The 21,556-nt window shown below is 37.8% G+C and overlaps 1 protein-coding gene across 9 annotated transcripts in view; it reads right to left on the bottom strand.

Annotated features, from left to right (window-relative positions):
• Window positions 1–21,556, bottom strand: part of utrn (utrophin) — a 247,550-nt gene that overhangs the window by 8,489 nt on the left and 217,505 nt on the right. For all 9 annotated transcript variants that reach the window (XM_047388070.1, XM_047388069.1, XM_047388068.1 and 6 more), the window contains 3 exons: window positions 16,604–16,669; window positions 6,559–6,720; window positions 5,505–5,742 (listed from right to left, as the gene is read on the bottom strand). In XM_047388070.1, the coding sequence (XP_047244026.1) occupies window positions 5,505–5,742; window positions 6,559–6,720; window positions 16,604–16,669 (466 nt within the window). The remainder of the gene's footprint in view (window positions 1–5,504; window positions 5,743–6,558; window positions 6,721–16,603; window positions 16,670–21,556) is intronic.

Here is a 21,556-nt window from a genome sequence, read left to right as displayed (position 1 = left end):
AGGAACTAAGAGATTTCAAAACACTAAAGACACACTTCTTCTGATTCAATTTTTCTTCAAGTAGAGTGACACAACTTGTATTCTATTGATTCTCCAACATTTTACTCATATTTATGTGATCTTTTTGTGTTTTTAAAAAAAAAAACCATTTCATTGCTAATAACTGCCCTGCGATGGACCAGCTTCCCCGCAACCCGCTATGGAAGAAGCGGTAGAAAATGACTGACTGTTAATAACTGGTCAATGATTTGTTATGAATTGTACTACACATTCACCAGCCACTTTCTTAGGTATACCTTGCTCGTTCAAGGTTGGATACTCTTTGGCTGCCTTAATCCCTAATGGCATAAATTTAACATGGTTTTGGAAACATTTTTTGGGATTGTAGTCCATATCAGGACTACAGGAAAAGGGCAGCTAACATCTCTGCAGACCCCACACATTTTGAACACAAGCTGTTTAGACTTTTACCTTCAAGTTGGCCTCACAGCAATATTTGCAAAAAACAGCTGCCACAGAGAGTTTTTCCCTCAGGCTCTCTCTCTGATAACCACAATGAACATCTTATAGCCTGAGTAGTCAACTATTTATTTTATGTCCTCTCAAGTTTATATTCTTATAGTTAATGTCTCACTGTGAGCGTTTGAAACTGAAGTCAAAGTCCTTGTTTGTGCACACAATCTTGGCCTATAAATCTGATTCTGATTCTTTTATCTTAAAAAAAGTGGGACCACATTTACAATGTTACTGATTTAATTGAACCCACTGAGAAGGTATGTCATGCTGCCTAACACATTCTCATCTTTCTGAACAAGGATTCATGTGGAGCAGTACAGTTTAAAACCAAAGAATGTCCATAATGGTGGTGAATACATACAGGTCCTTCTCAAAATATTAGCATATTGTGATAAAGTTCATTATTTTCCATAATGTCATGATGAAAATTTAACATTCATATATTTTAGATTCATTGCACACTAACTGAAATATTTCAGGTCTTTTATTGTCTTAATACGGATGATTGTGGCATACGGCTCATGAAAACCCAAAATTCCTATCTCACAAAATTAGCATATTTCATCCGACCAATAAAAGAAAAGTGTTTTTAATACAAAAAACATCAACCTTCAAATAATCATGTACAGTTATGCACTCAATACTTGGTCGGGAATCCTTTGGCAGAAATGACTGCTTCAATGCGGCGTGGCATGGAGGCAATCAGCCTGTGGCACTGCTGAGGTCTTATGGAGGCCCAGGATGCTTCGATAGCGGCCTTTAGCTCATCCAGAGTGTTGGGTCTTGAGTCTCTCAACGTTCTCTTCACAATATCCCACAGATTCTCTATGGGGTTCAGGTCAGGAGAGTTGGCAGGCCAATTGAGCACAGTGATACCATGGTCAGTAAACCATTTACCAGTGGTTTTGGACACTGTGAGCAGGTGCCAGGTCGTGCTGAAAAATGAAATCTTCATCTCCATAAAGCTTTTCAGCAGATGGAAGCATGAAGTGCTCCAAAATCTCCTGATAGCTAGCTGCATTGACCCTGCCCTTGATAAAACACAGTGGACCAACACCAGCAGCTGACACGGCACCCCAGACCATCACTGACTGTGGGTACTTGACACTGGACTTCTGGCATTTTGGCATTTCCTTCTCCCCAGTCTTCCTCCAGACTCTGGCACCTTGATTTCCGAATGACATGCAGAATTTGCTTTCATCCGAAAAAAGTCAGTGACTTTGGACCACTGAGCAACAGTCCAGTGCTGCTTCTCTGTAGCCCAGGTCAGGCGCTTCTGCCGCTGTTTCTGGTTCAAAAGTGGCTTGACCTGGGGAATGCGGCACCTGTAGCCCATTTCCTGCACACGCCTGTGCACGGTGGCTCTGGATGTTTCTACTCCAGACTCAGTCCACTGCTTCCGCAGGTCCCCCAAGGTCTGGAATCGGCCCTTCTCCACAATCTTCCTCGTTGTGCAGCGTTTTCTGCCACACTTTTTCCTTCTCACAGACTTCCCACTGAGGTGCCTTGATACAGCACTCTGGGAACAGCCTATTCATTCAGAAATTTCTTTCTGTGTCTTACCCTCTTGCTTGAGGGTGTCAATAGTGGCCTTCTGGACAGCAGTCAGGTCGGCGGTTTTACCCATGATTGGGGTTTTGAGTGATGAACCAGGCTGGGAGTTTTAAAGGCCTCAGGAATCTTTTGCAGGTGTTTAGAGTTAACTCGTTGATTCAGATGATTAGGTTCATAGCTCGTTTAGAGACCCTTTTAATGATATGCTAATTTTGTGAGATAGGAAGTTTGGGTTTTCATGAGCTGTATGCCAAAGTCATCCGTATTAAGACAATAAAAGACCTGAAATATTTCAGTTAGTGTGCAATGAATCTAAAATATATGAATGTTAAATTTTCATCATGACATTATGGAAAATAATGAACTTTATCACAATATGCCAATATTTTGAGAAGGACCTGTACATTATATCTTTTTCGTCAAGTCCTGATATTTCCTTGCGCTGATCCATATGAGCAATCTGCACCTTAATTTCAGTTATTATCATGTTTTCAGCTTTGCATCTATCAGGAAGTCTGTGTCTGTCCACTAGTTTTCTGAGTCTGATTGGTTGGAATTGGCTTTTTGTTTGGCTGTAGCGCTGCCCATTTCTCTCTTTGCACAAATAATCTAACCTCAGTGAGCAATTAGGTCAGTAGACCCACAACAAATATGTAGCTTATTGATGGGAGGGTGGGAAATGTATGGTGGGAGCAGGATGGCAGTGGTATGATTTGGATCTAATTTATGAGCTTATTATTACTTTGTATTATACAAACAGATGAAGTATAGAGCTTATTTCTACTGTTTTGTGCAAATGGCTGAAAGAATAATTTAAATTAGATGCAAACTGTGTCAGTATTTTATTTATTTATTTGTTTTTTTTTTCACTTCCTCTAATAAATTAATGAGCTGTTCTGAGGTGCCCCTAGCAGCTGGTGTTTGTGTGATTCTGAACCGTGATTACTGCCCTGCTGCTCCTCAACAACAAACTTAATGAATTAATAGAAAATACAACTAACAGGGGAAAATTTATTTTTAATCATAGTCCTGTAGGAGTGGAGTAAAATAAAACTTCAGTCAGTCATTTTCTACCGCTTATTCCATAGTGGGTCGCGGGGGAGCTGGTGCCTATCTCCAGCAGTCTATGGGCGAGAGGCGGGGTACACCCTGGACAGGTCGCCAGTCCATCGCAAGGCAACACACAAACAACCATGCACACACTCATTCATACACCTAAGGGCAATTTAGAGTTACCAATTAACCTAACAGGCATGTCTTTGGACTGTGGGAGGAAGCCGGAGTACCCGGTGAGAACCCACGCATGGGGAGAACATGCAAACTCCATGCAGAAAGACCCCCGGCCAGGAATCGAACCGAGGACCTTCTTGCTGCAAGGCAACAGTGCTACCAACTGCGCCACCGTGCAGCCAAGAAAACTTCATAAGAATAAAAATCTTAATTTCACCAGAGTAATTAAATTGTATTTAAATTTTGAGAGTAGAACGAAAAGCAGGATTAACTATCCAGTGCAAATTGGTTTGATGCAAACTGGGTCAGTTGTACTTGACTATCCAAAATATTTCTTGCCTTAAACACATTTCTTTATTGATTTATTTTAAAGGTAACAATATGACTATGCAACAGTTTGCATTTTAAGGCATCTTGTCAAATCTTTAGTCGTTTTCTGTCTGCGAAACACCACTTTTATAGCTATTTTCATGCTAATGGGTTCCTTTATCTGCAATGTAAAATGGGGTTCTGAGAAAAGTACACCATAAACAATAAGAGGTGCTCTAGACTGCACTAATAAATCCTATTTGGGATAATTTTGAGAACAACGTGTTCATTTTCAAAGTAGCAGCATCAGTGTGACTTTTAAACGCTGTATTTAAACTAAATGTGCAGAGTTAGAAACACTCTGTTCAAGCTGTGTCTTAATAGTGAGCAGCCTATTTTCTCCCACAACTGGACCTTTGTCGTTTTCAAAAGGTGCAGTGTCGTTGCTGTGCATTGTTGTTTCAATTAATAATGACAGCGGTTCCTGCGATCAGCATGATACACTAAGATGTGAAAACGGAAACAGTGTCATGAGCAAAAGATTTGGTATTAGTGTTATGATTTGTTTGGCTTTTGCAGTTTTTTGGTTTTTATATATTTTTTTTTTATGCACAATGAAGAGAAAAAACTTGTTCTAGGCGTTTATTGACAAAGAAAATACATTTATCCAGAAACGAGTGTTTTTTTTTGGTAGTTTTCTTTTTGATACCCCACATAGTTTCCTCCATTCTGCTAGAAATCACTTTCTGAGCTAAGGTTTGACAGAAGGTGTCTTATTAATACTTGGAGTTGATAATTTTTTGCTGGATTATGATCATGTCCCTGTTTTTGAAAATTGACCACAGATTCTCAAAGATCTGATTTCTAGTTTCTTAAAAGTCACAAACATTTCTAAGGTATTATATTTGAGACCTCTCATGATCACTTTTGCCTAAGTGGTGCTTCCATCATGCTGGAAAAAACTCAGATTATCACCAAAATGTGCCTGGAAAGTTAAGAGAAGATTCTTTAGGAAGATGTTTTATTCCACTCTTTGATAGTTTTGGACAAAATTGTGGATTTTGAAGAAAGCTCACATTTGGACTGTGTTGGGATGCTTCACAGTTGGCATAACGTATTGTAAATCTCTCCTTTTCTTCTCCGAAGAAATCCTTTTTCAGACAGTTAACGGATCAGAGGCGATACATTTACACCACTCTGCAGTCTATTCTTGTACTTGGAGTAGAATTTCGATCTGTAGTTGATGTTTTTCTTACACAAGGGTGGCTTGACAGCTGCTCTTCTTAGTATATGGCTGTTGTCATCACCTCACTGTGCATACAGATGTACTCACACCCACCTGTTGCCAAAGTTGAGCAAGCTCTGTACTGGTGGCAACAAAAATCTATGGTGCACTCCTCAGGAGCCATTAAGCTTACTTCACTGTGACTGAATCTGCCTCTGCCCAAACCTTTGGCCATGACCTTCGTTTAAGTGACTGACATGTAGTAAAAAAATGAATGCCATGAATTGCATAAACTGCTGTCAGAATACTGCGACATTTTTGGGAGAAATGACATCACAAATAAAATACTAGTATTGCTAAACAACAAACTATATGTCCGTGCATTAACAGATAACCTGATTGGAGCATCTTGAGCAGCAGTTAGAAGGCAGGAGTCTACATATGAATCTTAGAAGGCAATGAAGAAAAACTGTAATAAAGAATAGATTCAATAATATGAAATTTAAAGAAATAGTCCAAACGTGCCACCTTCAATCGAATAAAATCAACGTTTAACAGAGGTTTACCTATTAAACCTTTCCTGGAAATGCAGACTCAGACATGACTATTTACATACATAATAAAAATGTCATACATATCTATTCTCCTATCTTCAGAAGAATTCAGTAACCTGGTGCAGTAGCTGTCGCAGGCGGTGGAGCTGCGACTCCAGCTGCTTGTTGTGTTCCTCCAGGATGTGCATGCGTGCCTCCAGCCGGCCTTTGTGTTGTCGCAGGAGCTTGGCTTCAGCTAGAAGATCAGCCTCGTTGGGATGAGTGGACTGGCCCTCTGACTCCCAGGACGTTGCAGCAGTGGCCCCTCGTTGGCCATGCTGTTGCTTCAACTGTTCATACTCCCTCTGCAGTGCCCTGAGATAGATGGATAAGAAACAAAATACAGGAATAAATACATTACAAACACCTGGAGGATTGTGGATAGCTCTCATTGCCACTCTAAACATTATCTTCTGTCATTCTTGTGAGTTATTAACGAATAAGTATATAAATTACCGTAAATAAAAATTGTTTTAAAAAAATCAGCAGCCTTGCCCTAAACATTTACAGATGGGGCGCTGCTCAAAATCCTTCATTAATGTTTACCTCTGCTTTCTGCTCCTTCAGTTAATTCATACTTATGTGGATAAACAAATGACCCTCCACACCAAAGCTCTCGCCTCCCTCCCTTCTCTCCATCTCAGTGCAGAACCATAAGCTGCTGTGCTTTACTTAAGTTGGCATTTACGAGCCTGGCAGTAAAGCTCTCACAGCTCTCCCACAGATCCAGTGTATGTGTATAATCAGTGTTAAATCACTCCTGTAGAGCCACTGACTCTGGAAAAAGCATCTCCACAACAATAGACTTTGCAGTCATCCTTCTTACCAGGTCCTTTTCATTTACAAATCAAACATTGTGTGTAAGGGCCAATAGTCACAAGAAGTGTCTACCTGGACTCTCCTTTGCTCTACACAATAACAGTGAACACATTACACTAAGAAAGTGTAACAAAATGAAAACCAATTTCAAGTATTTTCATGTTTTATATCAGCATCCATAAAACTGACTTTAGCACAGTTTAAAAAAAATATATTTTTCTATTAATCTGGACAATCAGCTGTGACAATCAATTTAAACTGGATTAATTGGACTTATGTAAGGTTTCTGTGTTTCATGTGTTTAATGCTAACCTCTGTTCCTCTTCCAGACGGGCGATGATCCGCTCCAACTCGCCTCTCTCCTCCCTCTCAACAGCCTGCAGTATCTGGGCAGGACTCTGCGGCTGGCTGGACGGTGAGCCCTCCCCGCCCAGTGTCTGGCAGTACTGAATGATTAGAGCGTGTTCATCGTCCCTGTGAAAAGTGCAGAGTGTTAGATGATCGAAAGGCCCCAAACATCTTGTTTATGTCAGTCCCTATTAATTTAACTCAAGGAGCAGAAAGATTTAATCTGCACTTTAAAATTTTATAACCGAAAAATTGTTCTGCAGTATGAGGAAATTAAGGCAGCAACTTAAAATACTGTACTACAAAATGACCTTTGAAGGTGACCTTTGAATAAAGCAGTGACGAGAGGAATTTGAAATAACTAGAGAAGCAGAGAAATCGCCACTGACATTTTCTTTTGTTTTTTTTTAATTGACCACCCCCGATCAGTAAACGCCCAGTGGGGATCCGTTAATGCTAACATTTCATGTAATTGAATTTAAATATGTTTATATGATTGCACTGAATGTAAAATGTATATTTCTGTAAATAAATTGCATCACTTTTTAATTGAAATGAAATTTTCTGTAAAACAGTTACTGCAGGAATGTGAAAATCTTAAGTATCATGGCCCAGATTTTTAGAAAATCATGGTTTAATTTTACACCAAACATTACATTGTGAAGACTGTTACATTAACATTTCATACAGAGGTACAAAAAATACTTGTCAAGAAAAAAGGATTAACTAAAATCAGAAATTAGAAATGAGCCACAAATTACACCCAAATCAAAACAACAGATTATGCTAATAAAAACATGAATTGAAGAATAAAAATAAAACAGAAAATATACTTGAGTTTTGCTGAATGAAAGCTGTGCAAACACTCTTCAAACTTTGCTCCACAGCATTCAAACACAGATAACACCAATATTGTTTCAGGAGTGTGTCACAAAATCATTATAATACCTTCCTATATGCATCAAAGGTTTTAGGTCCATATATTATAGTGGTTCCCAAACCTTTCAGCTTTGGACACATAAAACACCAGTGAGGGAATTATGACCCCAATTATAGGTTGAGTTTACAAGCATTAGTAGTAAGTTAATTAAATAGGAGTATAACAACACAGACAGCATCAACAATCAAGATAATTATCTTTTTCTAATTACTGTGTTATCTGCATAGCATTAATAATCTTTTAATAGTATAATCTTTTGTTAACTCGTTTGATTTTTTTAAGAACATCTTGGAGTTGTGGAATGGATCAGATAAACAAACAGCAATGGTTTCATTTTCTTTGCTGTTACATTTTACTGAACATGTATTAATTATCTCAATGTCTAAGTTGCATGCTGGTGCAGTTGTTAACTCCGTTGCCTAGCAGCAGCAAGGTCCTGGGTTCATGTCTTGCCTGGAGCCTTTCTGGGTTGAGTTCATGTTCTCCCAATTTTCTACAGGTACTTTAATCAACAATGCAAAAACATGCATGTTAGGTTAATTGGTGATTAGAATTTGCCCTTAGCTGTGCACGCTTTAGCTGTCGTTCTCATGGATGGAGCCAGTCCATGGTGAACCACACCTCTCATCTATGGACAGGGTTCCTACATTATTTTCTTATGCATATTCCAGACATCTTTAGACTCAGATTAGCAATATTCACACTGTAATTTAACATATAGCATAGAAAATAGTAGCATTTATTCCAAACACACTGCTAAAATGACGAAATGTGAGGTTAAAGATCTTCAGCTATAGCTTATCTGGCACAATAAAAGCTCCATAATCCCTGGTGAGACACGTGTCAGTCTGAGCTATCTGATTATTACAGAAACAAAGGGAGAAAAGGGAGATGGAGAGCATGGCAGAGGCAGAGCTTGGTAGACAGATTAAACGATATGAGGAAAGAGGAGAAATGGCTGGTGTCTAGTATCTGTATTTATCTGTCATCACAATGATTATGAGACGAGGTGGCAGGCTGGTCTAAAGCCCAGCTGTCATCTGTATTCTGAGACACATTGAGCACTTGACAACAACACTTCAGGAAAAAGGGAAGAAAGCAAATTTAAAAAAATTATTTATTCACTGTTCAAGTGACTTATTTTGAGAGGGAGTTTGACAGCTTGAAATAAAGTTTGGCAGAGAAAGTTCAGTTGAGCGGCAGCTCCACATAAAGCCTGTTCTGAAAGCATTCTTCAACTGTCATCTTGCCATCTTAACAACAAAGGAAGGAAATATTCACATATAGATGTCCGTGATCTCAGTCTTAGAATTAGAGAGCGCCCTCTGATAAACACTGTAGAAAACATGGTTGATTCTATGGTAGTGAGCTGCTCAGGTCCTGCTGCAGCAAAGCATCCCCAAACCACCTCCATGTAAACAGTTTGCATTTCCTAGAATGCCCTCCTTGTTTAATGGCAAACATGTCCTCGGTTCTGCTGTCCAAATAATTCAATTTTAAGCTCATCGGTCCAGGGTACATTATTCCATGTTCAATGTTCCAATGGCCTTTGTCCATGTTCTCTCTGGCAAACCTTTTTCAGGCTTTCATGGTTTCCTAGAGAGCAAATGTTACCTCCTGGGAAACCTCCCAGACTGAAAAGTTAAACTTGTGCAGTCTTATTTTCACTGTACAGGAATGCACTGTGATTTCTCACAAGAAATATAATATTTTCTTACACTTTCTTTTGAAGACTATTTTAAAGTTATTTTCATCAGGTTTTTTTTTATTTCGTCATTTTTAAAATGTTCTCAACTGTTGTCCATGATATGTCTGTTATTGGTTTAAAATTAATATTTCAAGAATAAAAACTTCTATTTGCAGTTTTGGTCACTGCTTGAGCCATTTTATTTAAACTGTGATCATTAATTAGTAGCTGTGGATCTAAACAGTGTAAGAAAGCCACAGAAATAAGGCAGGAGAGCAATTTAAAGAGATTATAAATTATTTTAATTAGAGGGGTATTAAAATTAAAGACCCCCCCAAGTGCCTGGTGATAATTTCTCAATGCACAGTGAAACACAAAGTAAGTTAATCTGGACACTGCAATTAATTTTCTATTGACTTTATATCAAAAAAGATCAGATAAACAAGATTTTATTTTTTTGTGTCGGTTTGCCCACTTCCAAGCAATTAATTTTGAGGTATATGGGGTTACAATATTAGATAAATAAATAAATAACAAGAACACGTGTTATATTAATAACTGACATTTATGAACTAAAAACATGACCTCAGTGATGCTACATTGGATATTAAACTGGAGATGTTAAAACAGTTTATTTGTTCATTTTAAGATGCTTATGTATTATGTTTTCTCAAAAATGTTAATGAGAAAGTAATGCCAATATAGGTCATTTTAACCTTACTTTCTTTTTGTATTCGACTGTTTTTTTTTTGTAACCTTTAATCTTTATGCTTAGCTGAGCTGGGATGTAACAGTAAAACTGATTTTCTTTTTTTAATTGTTTTATTTAGTTACATGCCGACTTTGTAGACAGCCGCATAAAAGCAGAGATGAATGAATAGATGCGTTGCCTCTAAGAATGGTCACACTAAGAATGTGCAGCTACTATCTCCCTTTATCAACACTGGGTAAAAAAGCCATACGTATTGACATTATTGTGACAATGATATACTCTGAGGATGTTTTTAAAAAAATCATCATTAGACAGTATAGAGTTACATTTGCTGCTTGAATGATTTTTCCGATGGTGGATGAGATCACCAATAAATATCAATACGTTTGAAAATATGATTCAATGCAATTAGCACCTTTAATTGTACAACGGCAATACTTGAGCAGCCAATTTAATAATGTGTAAGCTTTATTTTTGCAGAAGTATTCGTGTTTGTGAGGATCTGACTGTATGCAGTGTATTGCCAAAAAGACTGAATATGAACTTTAAAACCCTTTTATCAATGTCACAAGAAATACCTCAACATAGCATGATCAATTGAGTTTATATTGCCCATCCCTAGCATACTAACATTTTCTTTGTCAAACATTAAGGTTAGGGATGTATTAACATTTAGTAAAATGAATCCTCAGAAACACAAACTGCTTAATAATCGCTCACACAAAGTAGACAAATGCTCGTCTTTTTTTACTTTTATAATTAAGAACTCCTTGCCCGTTTTAAGACTTTAGTTTTTTGGTTTTAATTTACATTTTCTGTCTTGTTAGGGTGTCTAACATTTAAAATTTTTCAGAAAATGCTTTCTGACATTTTAAAACTCCACAGGAAAGACATAAAAAAATAAAACTGAGACAGAAAGTTGAATGTCCTGCTAAGCTCCTGCTGCAAGAGGCAGTACTGTGACAGGACAAACCAGGATGATGAAAAAAGGCTCCTGTTGAGAAACCTAAAGTCTAGCATTAATGCTAAATTCTGGGGGCTGGGGACAGGGCTCCTGCACACACAGAATAGCTAATTATGCATGTTCCCGACGACCCAGGGGTTGGCAGGGTAATGTGGAAGCAAACAGGAGGGGGATCATTACCAGTGAAAATGGGAACTATGGGGGGTAAAGCTGCCTCAGAACCCCCTGCTATGAGATTCTGGGAGGAAGAAGGGCAGCCAGTGGTACAGGCAGAACAAAACCAAAGTCAGAGTGGTATAGCTGAGGAATCCAATGTAAGTAATAGCTGCAATAGATTGTGAATTTGAGTGTTAGTCCTGTTGAGGTTGCAGGGACCCAACAACAACAGACTCACATATCACACAGCAAGCAGCCCCTCTTGAGCTGAACACTGCTGATGTATCAGCTGCACAGGATAAGCCCAAAAGAGAGAAAGAGTGAGAGATAAAGACATGGAGAAATGGAAAAATAAGAAATAATTTGGTGAGATGATGAAAGCAGGCTGGAGGCAGATGAGATATGCTGAAATGTTTTTCTCTTCATGTTTACTTCTACGTGGAGAACCATAAGTCATACTTTAGTCCCAGTACCTAAAGAGTAAACCATGATTAGAATACAATCAACAATAATGAAGAGGCACGGAAGAGGTAGACAGAGATGGCAGGGTGAGATTAAGCTGGCTTCAAAAGCAAATGTTTGGAGAAATTAAACATAGAAGGAATATACCAAAGAACAACATATAAAAGAGAAGAAAAAAGGGCCAGCATCAGGGTAAGGAATGGAAAGTAAGCAATAATCAAGGCACTAATGAATAAACTGTGCTATATCCAGAGGTCACAGAAAACACAAATTTACTAATTAAGAATTCCCTTTTAGATAACAAAAAACAAAAAACAAAAACAACACATTTACTGAACTCACACACCAATTATTGATATCACTGTAAAACCGGCAGTGAATACAGAACCGTGTTTGCAGGATCTAAACATCAGAAAATTATCCAAAACTCAAACATGCATGTAATTGGCAAATGCAATCACCCATGTAAAACTGCGCTGATTTCCATAAACAGAAATGCTGCTACCTTCAGTAGTCCTTTCAAGCATGGACATGATTTCTGTGGACATGTGTGTCCTCACAAACAGATAAGACAGTGACCATGAAATACATTATTAAACCTGAGTTACATCAGCTTTTACACTTTTTTTGTTACGTTACAATTGTACAAAAAACACCAAAAGACAGAAAAAGAATGAATAGGGAGCAGAAAATAAGCCATGTTTAACATCTTTTACAGCCAACAGTAGGGCAGGAGTGATGTTTCACTACATAGGAAACACTCTACTGCATGTAGTACGAGTTTCCTTTTTTCAAAAGGTCACTACATAAAACAAAAAATGCAGCAAACATGCATTTGCAATTCATCTGACCCTCTTTTAATTGCACTTATATTTAAAAGACTAAAGCTACAAAACGGCATAATCTTCATGCCAGGTCTTCGCATTAAAAGTAGACTGATGATTGCCTTTCAAAAGGATGCAGTGAAAATACTTCACACAGGTGGCAAGTTTAGACTGATCAAAATGAAATGATATTCAATGTTTTACAAGTAGACGTATGCTAACATTTGCTTTTGGAACATGGTGATGCCTTCTGGAGACTGAGCATTTCTGCTAACTGATTATCAGAAAAATAAATATAAATAACATTGTTCTGATTGGAGAGTGAAACAGCCCTTCAAACAATTATTGGCATGCCTGGTAAAGAGGTGTTCGAAAGCCGTAAAATAAACTGTGACCTCAAGATGCCAATCATGCTTTAATTCTCTCTGTTTAAAACCTCCTTCCTGTTTGGATCATATAAATTCTTGTTAGTAACAGGTCCAGTTTTATTTATTTTTTTTACTTTTTAATTATTACTCCGCCCCTAGACACAGACTCAGGTGAGTAGCTGTTATCTTATAACAATTTCCTGACCTGAAGAAATTAGAAATTTGCCATTATATTTTTACCCCAGGTAAACAAAGGAGATTACCAATTAACATTTTCAAGATACTCTGATAACTTAAAAAGTTATGCATAAATTCAAAACCACTTCAGTTACATGTATTTTGTATAAACAGTAAAGGGTGCTGCTAGTTTTGTTAAACATTTATTCAGGTATTTTATTTTACCCTGAATAAATGTACTCAGATAACAGTTTACTTGTTTCAACCATGTTCAGATTATGTTCCTGCAACAATGCATTTAAGTCTTTTTATACGTTTTTATTAGAGGTATTGACTGTAGAGGGGGCTGTAGCTTTCTCCTTGTAAGTCTGCTCTGCTCACCATTATTGTGGCTAACATGAACCCTTTGCACAAAAGGCCTTAAGTATCTTAAAGGATAGCATTTGTGAGAACACTATCCCTGGATAGACTGTAGACATCAAAACTAGACCTTTTTATTGCCTTATTTTGACTTCTCTGTAAAAAGTGACATTAATTATAGCTACGTGCTTTTTAATGCTCAAGTAAACAACCACTGATAAAACTACACATTTCCTTATGGATTTCCAGTTGTGACGTGCCAAAATGTCCGCTGAGAACGTGGTGTTATCTTCATCTATATTACCATATATCCAACTGTGGGGTGTTCAGTTTCAAACACTTAAAGGAAAGTGATTACATTTTCTAATGGTCAATATACATTTTTTGATTGTTCACTGACTAATTTTGTTGTGTCTTAATTGACTTTTCTATCATGTGTTGAGATGTTCAAACTTTTACAGATCCTTTAATAAATTAAAACAGGGCATTATCACACAAATGGCATGTCCACTGACCGATTGGACACTTGACAAACTCTAATCTGACCTTCAAATATATAATATTCTGCAATAATAAATCCTTAAATATTTCTAAAGCCTAAATAATTATATTGCTGCATCTGATTTGCCATAGAAGTTGGGATTTAGATCAGGGAATCACGTCACACCTGAGTTTTGCATGTTTAAAAGGCAAGTTGGAAAACCAGTGGGTGTTGCCAGCAGAGGTGGTGCTAACTGCTATTAGCGATACAAGCTGATAACATTTCTCTTTATTTTGTGTTTCAAACATGAAAGGGACATGTTACATAGAGATTGTACAGTACTCTGTACACCACTGATTTATTGTGATATAAACTGTTCCCAAAACTTTCACTACATTTGATAAGCAGACAGCCATATCGGATATTGAACCTTGGCTACTAGCAGACCTTCGCCTTTTAAATTTCAGGAGGCGCTCTGGGTTTATATCCTGTTTGGCACGGGCCGGTTACAGGTAAGAAATCAAAAAACAATTTTAAAACCTTACAGTTTCAAAGACACTGATATTTTTCGCCATTCGATGTTTTTCTGCACTACTGGCCAGTGGGATTTCTCCTCTAAAAGACTGAAGACCGACCATTTGGAAAAATCATAGGATGAAAACTAAAGGAGTGCCACTTATTACTGTTATCAAGGTAATGCTTTTTTGAAAGTACAGTTGACAGACTGCAGGCCAGCTAATTATTAACCAGTTTGTTACAATCCCAGTGTTAAGAACAGAATGAACATATTTTGCTTTACTCTTGCATCACTGTGTAATATGTTGTCATAAAAGAAATTTAAATGGATTACAGTTCTGGTTGACACTAGCTTTAAACTAAAAAGAAATGAATTCTTGATTTTGCCAAATATCTTAAAGAATAAATAGATATTTACTTTATTGTCATGAAAATATGAAAAGGCCAACTTTAAACAATGAATTTGAACACGCTTATGTTTCCTCACCTTCAGTATGTGACCCTGTATCAAAATCAACAATAAAAACAATAAATAAAGGTTTGGGAAAACTATAATCTGTATTTTTAATCATACTGACCAATGCCTATTTCTAACTGGGAACTCCGATTTCTGAACGCAAAAATAACGCCACACTTAGAGTGTTCTAGTTTTTGGATCATCTTCTTTGCCTTTTAGGGCTTACACAAAAACATTTTCAAGCTGTACGCTCGTAGAATACAGAAAATTCAGAGGGGTTTATGAAGGCTTCTTGATCATAAATGTATTCCAAAAGTTTTCATTTTATTATATTCTGAAAAGATGCCATTATTTTCAGTTTAAGTAGTTTTTAACTGTACATTAGACATTTATATAAGGATATTCTAGGTAAATTAGTGCTACAGGCGTTCCTAAAGTATATGTCAAACCAAAGAGCTCTCCATTCATACCCTGGTAATTCATTTCATACACTACATTAACTAAACTGTCTTTCTTGAATACAAATTTGGATTTCTTAATAAATAATAAACTGAACATTTTTATGTTTAGAGAAACAAGTACTTTGCCATTTTAGTGTTCTTATTCTAGGTACAATTGTGCTCTTTTGGTTTTACAGTTAAATGTGCCAGGAGGACAGAGCTAATCCAAACCCGTAATGTTGTTTTAAATATAATTTCTTCCTGCCATTAGCCTTCATCAAACCATTATCTTCCTCAGCTCATTACTGCTCTGCTGTGTTCTGTCGACTGTCACTTTTATTTTTAAAGGAAGGCATTGTTAATGGCTTCGGTTTCTGAAAATGCCACACTACACAGCACAAAAGGGAGGGGTAGTAATGTGTCTGTGCCACATTACCAAACTTACAAAACTGGAATATAAATCCCCCTCGGTTTCCATCGACACCTGCACACTGAAAATGTTTCTTGCTATTCTCTCTCTCTGCCAATCGATCCACTGAAGAACAATGAGTGGACAGCTATTAGAAGTTTTCAGACCCATTTTCTTTTGCAAAGAAACTATTCCCTGTGGGATGTGATCCGCATGACGCATTAGCAAGGGATGCTATCTAGAACACAATGAAGCCCAATGTTTCATTTTATCCTTGCTGAGGATTCTCCCAGGTCTCAAACAGTGCCCCAAGTGCCTTTCCAGTGTTGTTCTGGAAATATTTCCTTTTTAAACAGTCTCCTTTGTAGAAATCCCAAATCTATGCCTCTGTATTTTAACACAGCATTATGGAAAACGTTCAGCTCTTCAGGTGAACACTTCTTGTAAGTTGTATTTAAGCTTTGAGGTACATAAAACTGTTTTCTCACATGGATACAAAAAACGTAATCTTTCCCAAAGATCTTTAACTTAAAACATATTGTCAAGCTACAATTTCAGTACAGTAACAAGTGTGGCAATATAAAAATGAGGCAATTTCCACACATACTTGTACAGTACATCAATAATCAGGAAGTTACAGTACTTGAACATTTAAATTAAGAAGTTTATACAGATATTAATTTAGATGCATATTTCAGAATCCAAGAATCAATGTCCAATGAGACAAAAATGTTAAACAAAGCTAAAATAAATTGACTGTAATTCAGAAATGCACATGATCATTTTTCAAAAATAAAGAGTATCATTTATTTTTTCACCAAAGTAGAGGGTATCAAGTAAAATTTTGGCATTAATTTGAAATTCAAATAAAAATGGTGTTGCAGCCTAAACAAAATAATTGAAATACAATGCGAACTCAGATTGAAACATCAAGTATGTTATGTGATTTGATTTGGGGGTAAAACACCCCAGTCTACTGTTAGTTGAAACCATGTTTGGGTGGAAACAAGTCAAACAGCAACAATAGTTGAAAATGACTAGTGCATAAAGACTTACATGCTTCCAGTGGCTGAGCTGCTGTCGGTGGGCAGAGAGCCATTGGAGCGTTCCATCTGAGCCAACCTGAGAAAAAAAAAAAAAAAAAACCACAGTTAAAACCAATGCATTCAAAGTCAGTTAGCACATCATTAAAATACAGAACACCATTGTCGACAAACGAGGACATCAAGACCTCAGTGGGACACCAGTTAAAATGTAAAACTTGTAGTCAAGACAGCAGGAACACAAACTGACAAAGAAATATAAAAGAGATTATCTCAGTTTGTGCATGCACATTATATGTCTTCATTTATGCAGTCACAAACACTGAGAAGCATGCGTGGATGATTATGCATGGCAGAGATGTCGCTGTGTGGAGTGAAGATCGATTTGGTAAAAACATTTATGTTTTCAAGGGCTGCACAGTGGCGCAGTTGGTAGCACTGTTGCCAAGCAGCAAGAAGGTCCTGGGTTTGATTCCCGACCGGGGGTCTTTCTGCATGGAGTTTGCATGTTCTCCCCGTGCATGCGTAGGTTCTCACCGGACACTCCGGCTTCCTCCCACAGTCCAAAGACATGCCTGTTAGGTTAATTGGTCTCCCTAAATTGCCCTTAGGTGAATGAATAAGTGTGTGCATGGTTGTTTGTGTGTTGCCCTGCGATGGACTGGCGACCTGTCCAGGGTGTACCCCGCCCCTCGCCCATAGACAGCTGGAGATAGGCACCAGCTCCCCCGCGACCCACTATGGAATAAGCGGTAGAAAATGACTGACTGACCATTTATGTTTTCATAATCATAAATCTACTGAAAGCAGTTATGCTAATGAAGTCAATTCCCAGAGCTTGTATGCAAAAACCTCGACAACACAGAGAACGTAGGGGTGAAGTAATCCACACATAGTTCTAAATGATGAAAATAAACTATAAAAGAATACACATGGAGGGTATTAATCTCAAACCTTACCAGTATGTTCAAGCTACTAACAGCACTGTAACAGCAGTGACTATATGTCATTTGAATTTATAATTCCCAGAGCTCAAATGTGTCTTCGTTAATGCCAGTCCAGCCAGAGAAGGTTAATGGTGTCTGGCCAATTAAACGTCCCAGACCAGATAAAGCACTGCTGCATCAGATCAGTCTTCATGATTAAAGTTCTGTGGTAAGTACACCCTATGTGGTATTTTAACTCAAATAATCCTTGTCCGCTTCAGGGGTGATAATTCAGAAAGATGAGAAACTTATCCAACTTATCCAAATGGAAGAACACATTTGTGGCACTTTTCGACATGTCTAAGTCACAGATAATGCAGTGTCAATGCAGCTGAGCATTAGCTTGGTTACATTTCTAACAGCGAGCTCTTTTGAAACTGGAAGGTAAAAGCACTTATCAGACTGCTTTCCACCTCCTCTGATCACAGCAGAACATACACAATGTCATCGGTCAAAGGAGGAGATGAACTTGGAGGTCAACGCACAGCGGCCTTTGAAAACTATTTGACATTTAAAGGGTGCAAACGACAAATAAAGCAGATGCACAAATAGAAAGGAGTGTTGATGTCTCTCTACTAAAATGTTGCTTATGAAAAACAGAACTATTCAGTGCAACAAAGATGGATTTATACAATTTTATCAATTCATACTGTGTTTCACATAATAAATATATGACAGGATGATGCTTATGCTTACAATACAGGTCCTTCTCAAAATATTAGCATATTGTGATAAAGTTCATTATTTTCCATAATGTAATGATGAAAATGTAACATTCATATATTTTAGATTCATTGCACACTAACTGAAATATTTCAGGTCTTTTATTGTCTTAATACGGGTGATTTTGGCATACAGCTCATGAAAACCCAAAATTCCTATCTCACAAAATTAGCATATTTCATCCAACCAATAAAAGAAAAGTGTTTTTAATACAAAAACCGTCAACCTTCAAATAATCATGTACAGTTATGCACTCAATACTTGGTCGGGAATCCTTTGGCAGAAATGACTGCTTCAATGCGGCGTGGCATGGAGGCAATCAGCCTGTGGCACTGCTGAGGTCTTATGGAGGCCCAGGATGCTTCGATAGCGGCCTTTAGCTCATCCAGAGTGTTGGGTCTTGAGTCTCTCAACGTTCTCTTCACAATATCCCACAGATTCTCTATGGGGTTCAGGTCAGGAGAGTTGGCAGGCCAATTGAGCACAGTGATACCATGGTCAGTAAACCATTTACCAGTGGTTTTGGCACTGTGAGCAGGTGCCAGGTCGTGCTGAAAAATGAAATCTTCATCTCCATAAAGCTTTTCAGCAGATGGAAGCATGAAGTGCTCCAAAATCTCCTGATAGCTAGCTGCATTGACCCTGCCCTTGATAAAACACAGTGGACCAACACCAGCAGCTGACACGGCACCCCAGACCATCACTGACTGTGGGTACTTGACACTGGACTTCTGGCATTTTGGCATTTCCTTCTCCCCAGTCTTCCTCCAGACTCTGGCACCTTGATTTCCGAATGACATGCAGAATTTGCTTTCATCCGAAAAAAGTACTTTTGACCACTGAGCAACAGTCCAGTGCTGCTTCTCTGTAGCCCAGGTCAGGCGCTTCTGCTGCTGTTTCTGGTTCAAAAGTGGCTTGACCTGGGGAATGCGGCACCTGTAGCCCATTTCCTGCACACGCCTGTGCACCTCTTCTCGTTGTGCAGCGTTTTCTGCCACACTTTTTCCTTCCCACAGACTTCCCACTGAGGTGCCTTGATACAGCACTCTGGGAACAGCCTATTCGTTCAGAAATTTCTTTCTGTGTCTTACCTTCTTGCTTGAGGGTGTCAATAGTGGCCTTCTGGACAGCAGTCAGGTCGGCAGTCTTACCCATGATTGGGGTTTTGAGTGATGAACCAGGCTGGGAGTTTTAAAGGCCTCAGGAATCTTTTGCAGGTGTTTAGAGTTAACTCGTTGATTCAGATGATTAGGTTCATAGCTCGTTTAGAGACCCTTTTGATGATATGCTAATTTTGTGAGATAGGAATTTTGGGTTTTCATGAGCTGTATGCCAAAATCATCCGTATTAAGACAATAAAAGACCTGAAATATTTCAGTTAGTGTGCAATGAATCTAAAATATATGAATGTTAAATTTTCATCATTACATTATGGAAAATAATGAACTTTATCACAATATGCTAATATTTTGAGAAGGACCTGTAGATATAGTGCTGTGAAAAAGTATTGATTCTTTCAGATCAAACATATTTTAATATCAGACAAATATAATTGAAGCTAATACAAGAAGCATTTTTTTAATAATGACGAAACAGCTATCCAAACTGACCCAGCTGTATGTGAAATGTATGCTGTATCCTTTATTGTTAAATCATAAATTAAATGATTAATCACATTTTTGACAGCTGATTTTACTTAGCAGCACCCAGTATGATTACTGCGAAGCCTGTAAGTCTAAGTCACTTAAATATGGAATAGTGGCCAGAATAGCAAAGATTACTCCAAGAGGACTTCGACAACTCATCCAGGAAGTGAGAAAATAATCCAGAACTTCTACAGCACTGCAGGCCTCATTTGTCTCAGTTACGGTCAGTTAAATCATTGAGACTCAGCTGATTCAGCATTAGGTGACAGGGGAAAATTGCTACCCAATGATGAATCCTCAGCAGACCTAAAATTACACAAAGGCCTGTCTTACATTGGCCAAACAACACCTAGATGATCCCCCAAGAGTTTTGTGAAAATATTTTGTGGACTGACTGAACTGAACTTTTTTAATGGTGTGCGTCATGTTACACATACTGACACAGCATGTCATAGAAAGGACATTATACAAGCACTCAAACATGGTGACAGTGTGATGCTCTGGATCGTCATTACTACCTCAGGACCCGGACAACTTGCCTATTTTGAAACCATGCACTTTGCCCTCACCCAGAAAATCCTTCAGGAGAATGTCCAGTTGTCTGCCACATAAAAAAAGACCTAACAACCTATGCAAAACTGGGCAGATTTACTTACTGAATGTGACCGAAAGGAGAATGGCGGTATACTTTAGATATTACTTATTTCAAAAACTGGTATTATATAGTTTTTATATATATGTATTTAGACAGAAACTCATAACAGATCTGTTTTCAAAAAAATGCTAATGACAGCAGTCACAAAGGGCATATTGCCGACCCCTTAAAATACATTAATAATGTTATGTAACAACTAAAACAAATATATACAAAATTGTAATGCATATCCGCACTGAAACCTCTCACAACGCAGCAAGGCTTCCATCTTTATATGAATCAAAAACTCAAATGTTTCCTGCATCGGTTCAAAAAAAGAAAAATACCCTAAATGCTAATTTGGATATAAATAAGTTTAACAACTAATATTATAATAATGAATCCAGTGAGTATATAATTCTAAAATAAAAGCAATAATTACATTTTATGGAACAATGGTTCCACAAAGCAAGAGTGTGATTAGCTGCTCAGGTGCACTCTGATGGAAAACTGAAGGATTTTTATTTGCATAAAACAAAATTCAAAGACACAATTTTAGCCCGTATATCGAAGCAAAAAGGTCATTTTTATCTCCAGATTAGAAGCAATTTATTTGGCTTTGTTGTCTTTGCTCCCTGAATCCATATCAGTTTACAAATTTTAAAAAAAACATACCCTTTTGATTTTGATCAGTGCTTTCCTTGCCCAGCCTGACGTTGGTGGACCACTATTATTTTGGTAGGGTAGGTGGGCAATACTGTTTTCATTTTGGAATGGTAGTTTTAACCGTGCTCTATGAGACGTCCAATAATTGGGATATTCTTATATAAATTACTCTGCTCTAAACTTCGCCGCAAGTTTATCACTGGCCTGTCTGTTGTGCTGCTTGGTCTTCATGAGGCTGTTTGTTCACTAATATCCTCTAACAAACCCCTGAGGCCATCACACAAGAGCTGCATTTATACTGAGATTGAGCT

The sequence above is a fragment of the Girardinichthys multiradiatus genome, chromosome 15 (assembly GCF_021462225.1).
Source record: "Girardinichthys multiradiatus isolate DD_20200921_A chromosome 15, DD_fGirMul_XY1, whole genome shotgun sequence".
Taxonomy (NCBI): domain Eukaryota; kingdom Metazoa; phylum Chordata; class Actinopteri; order Cyprinodontiformes; family Goodeidae; genus Girardinichthys; species Girardinichthys multiradiatus.
Note: the sequence above shows the minus strand (reverse complement) of the source record. Positions and strands in the feature narration are given on the sequence as shown.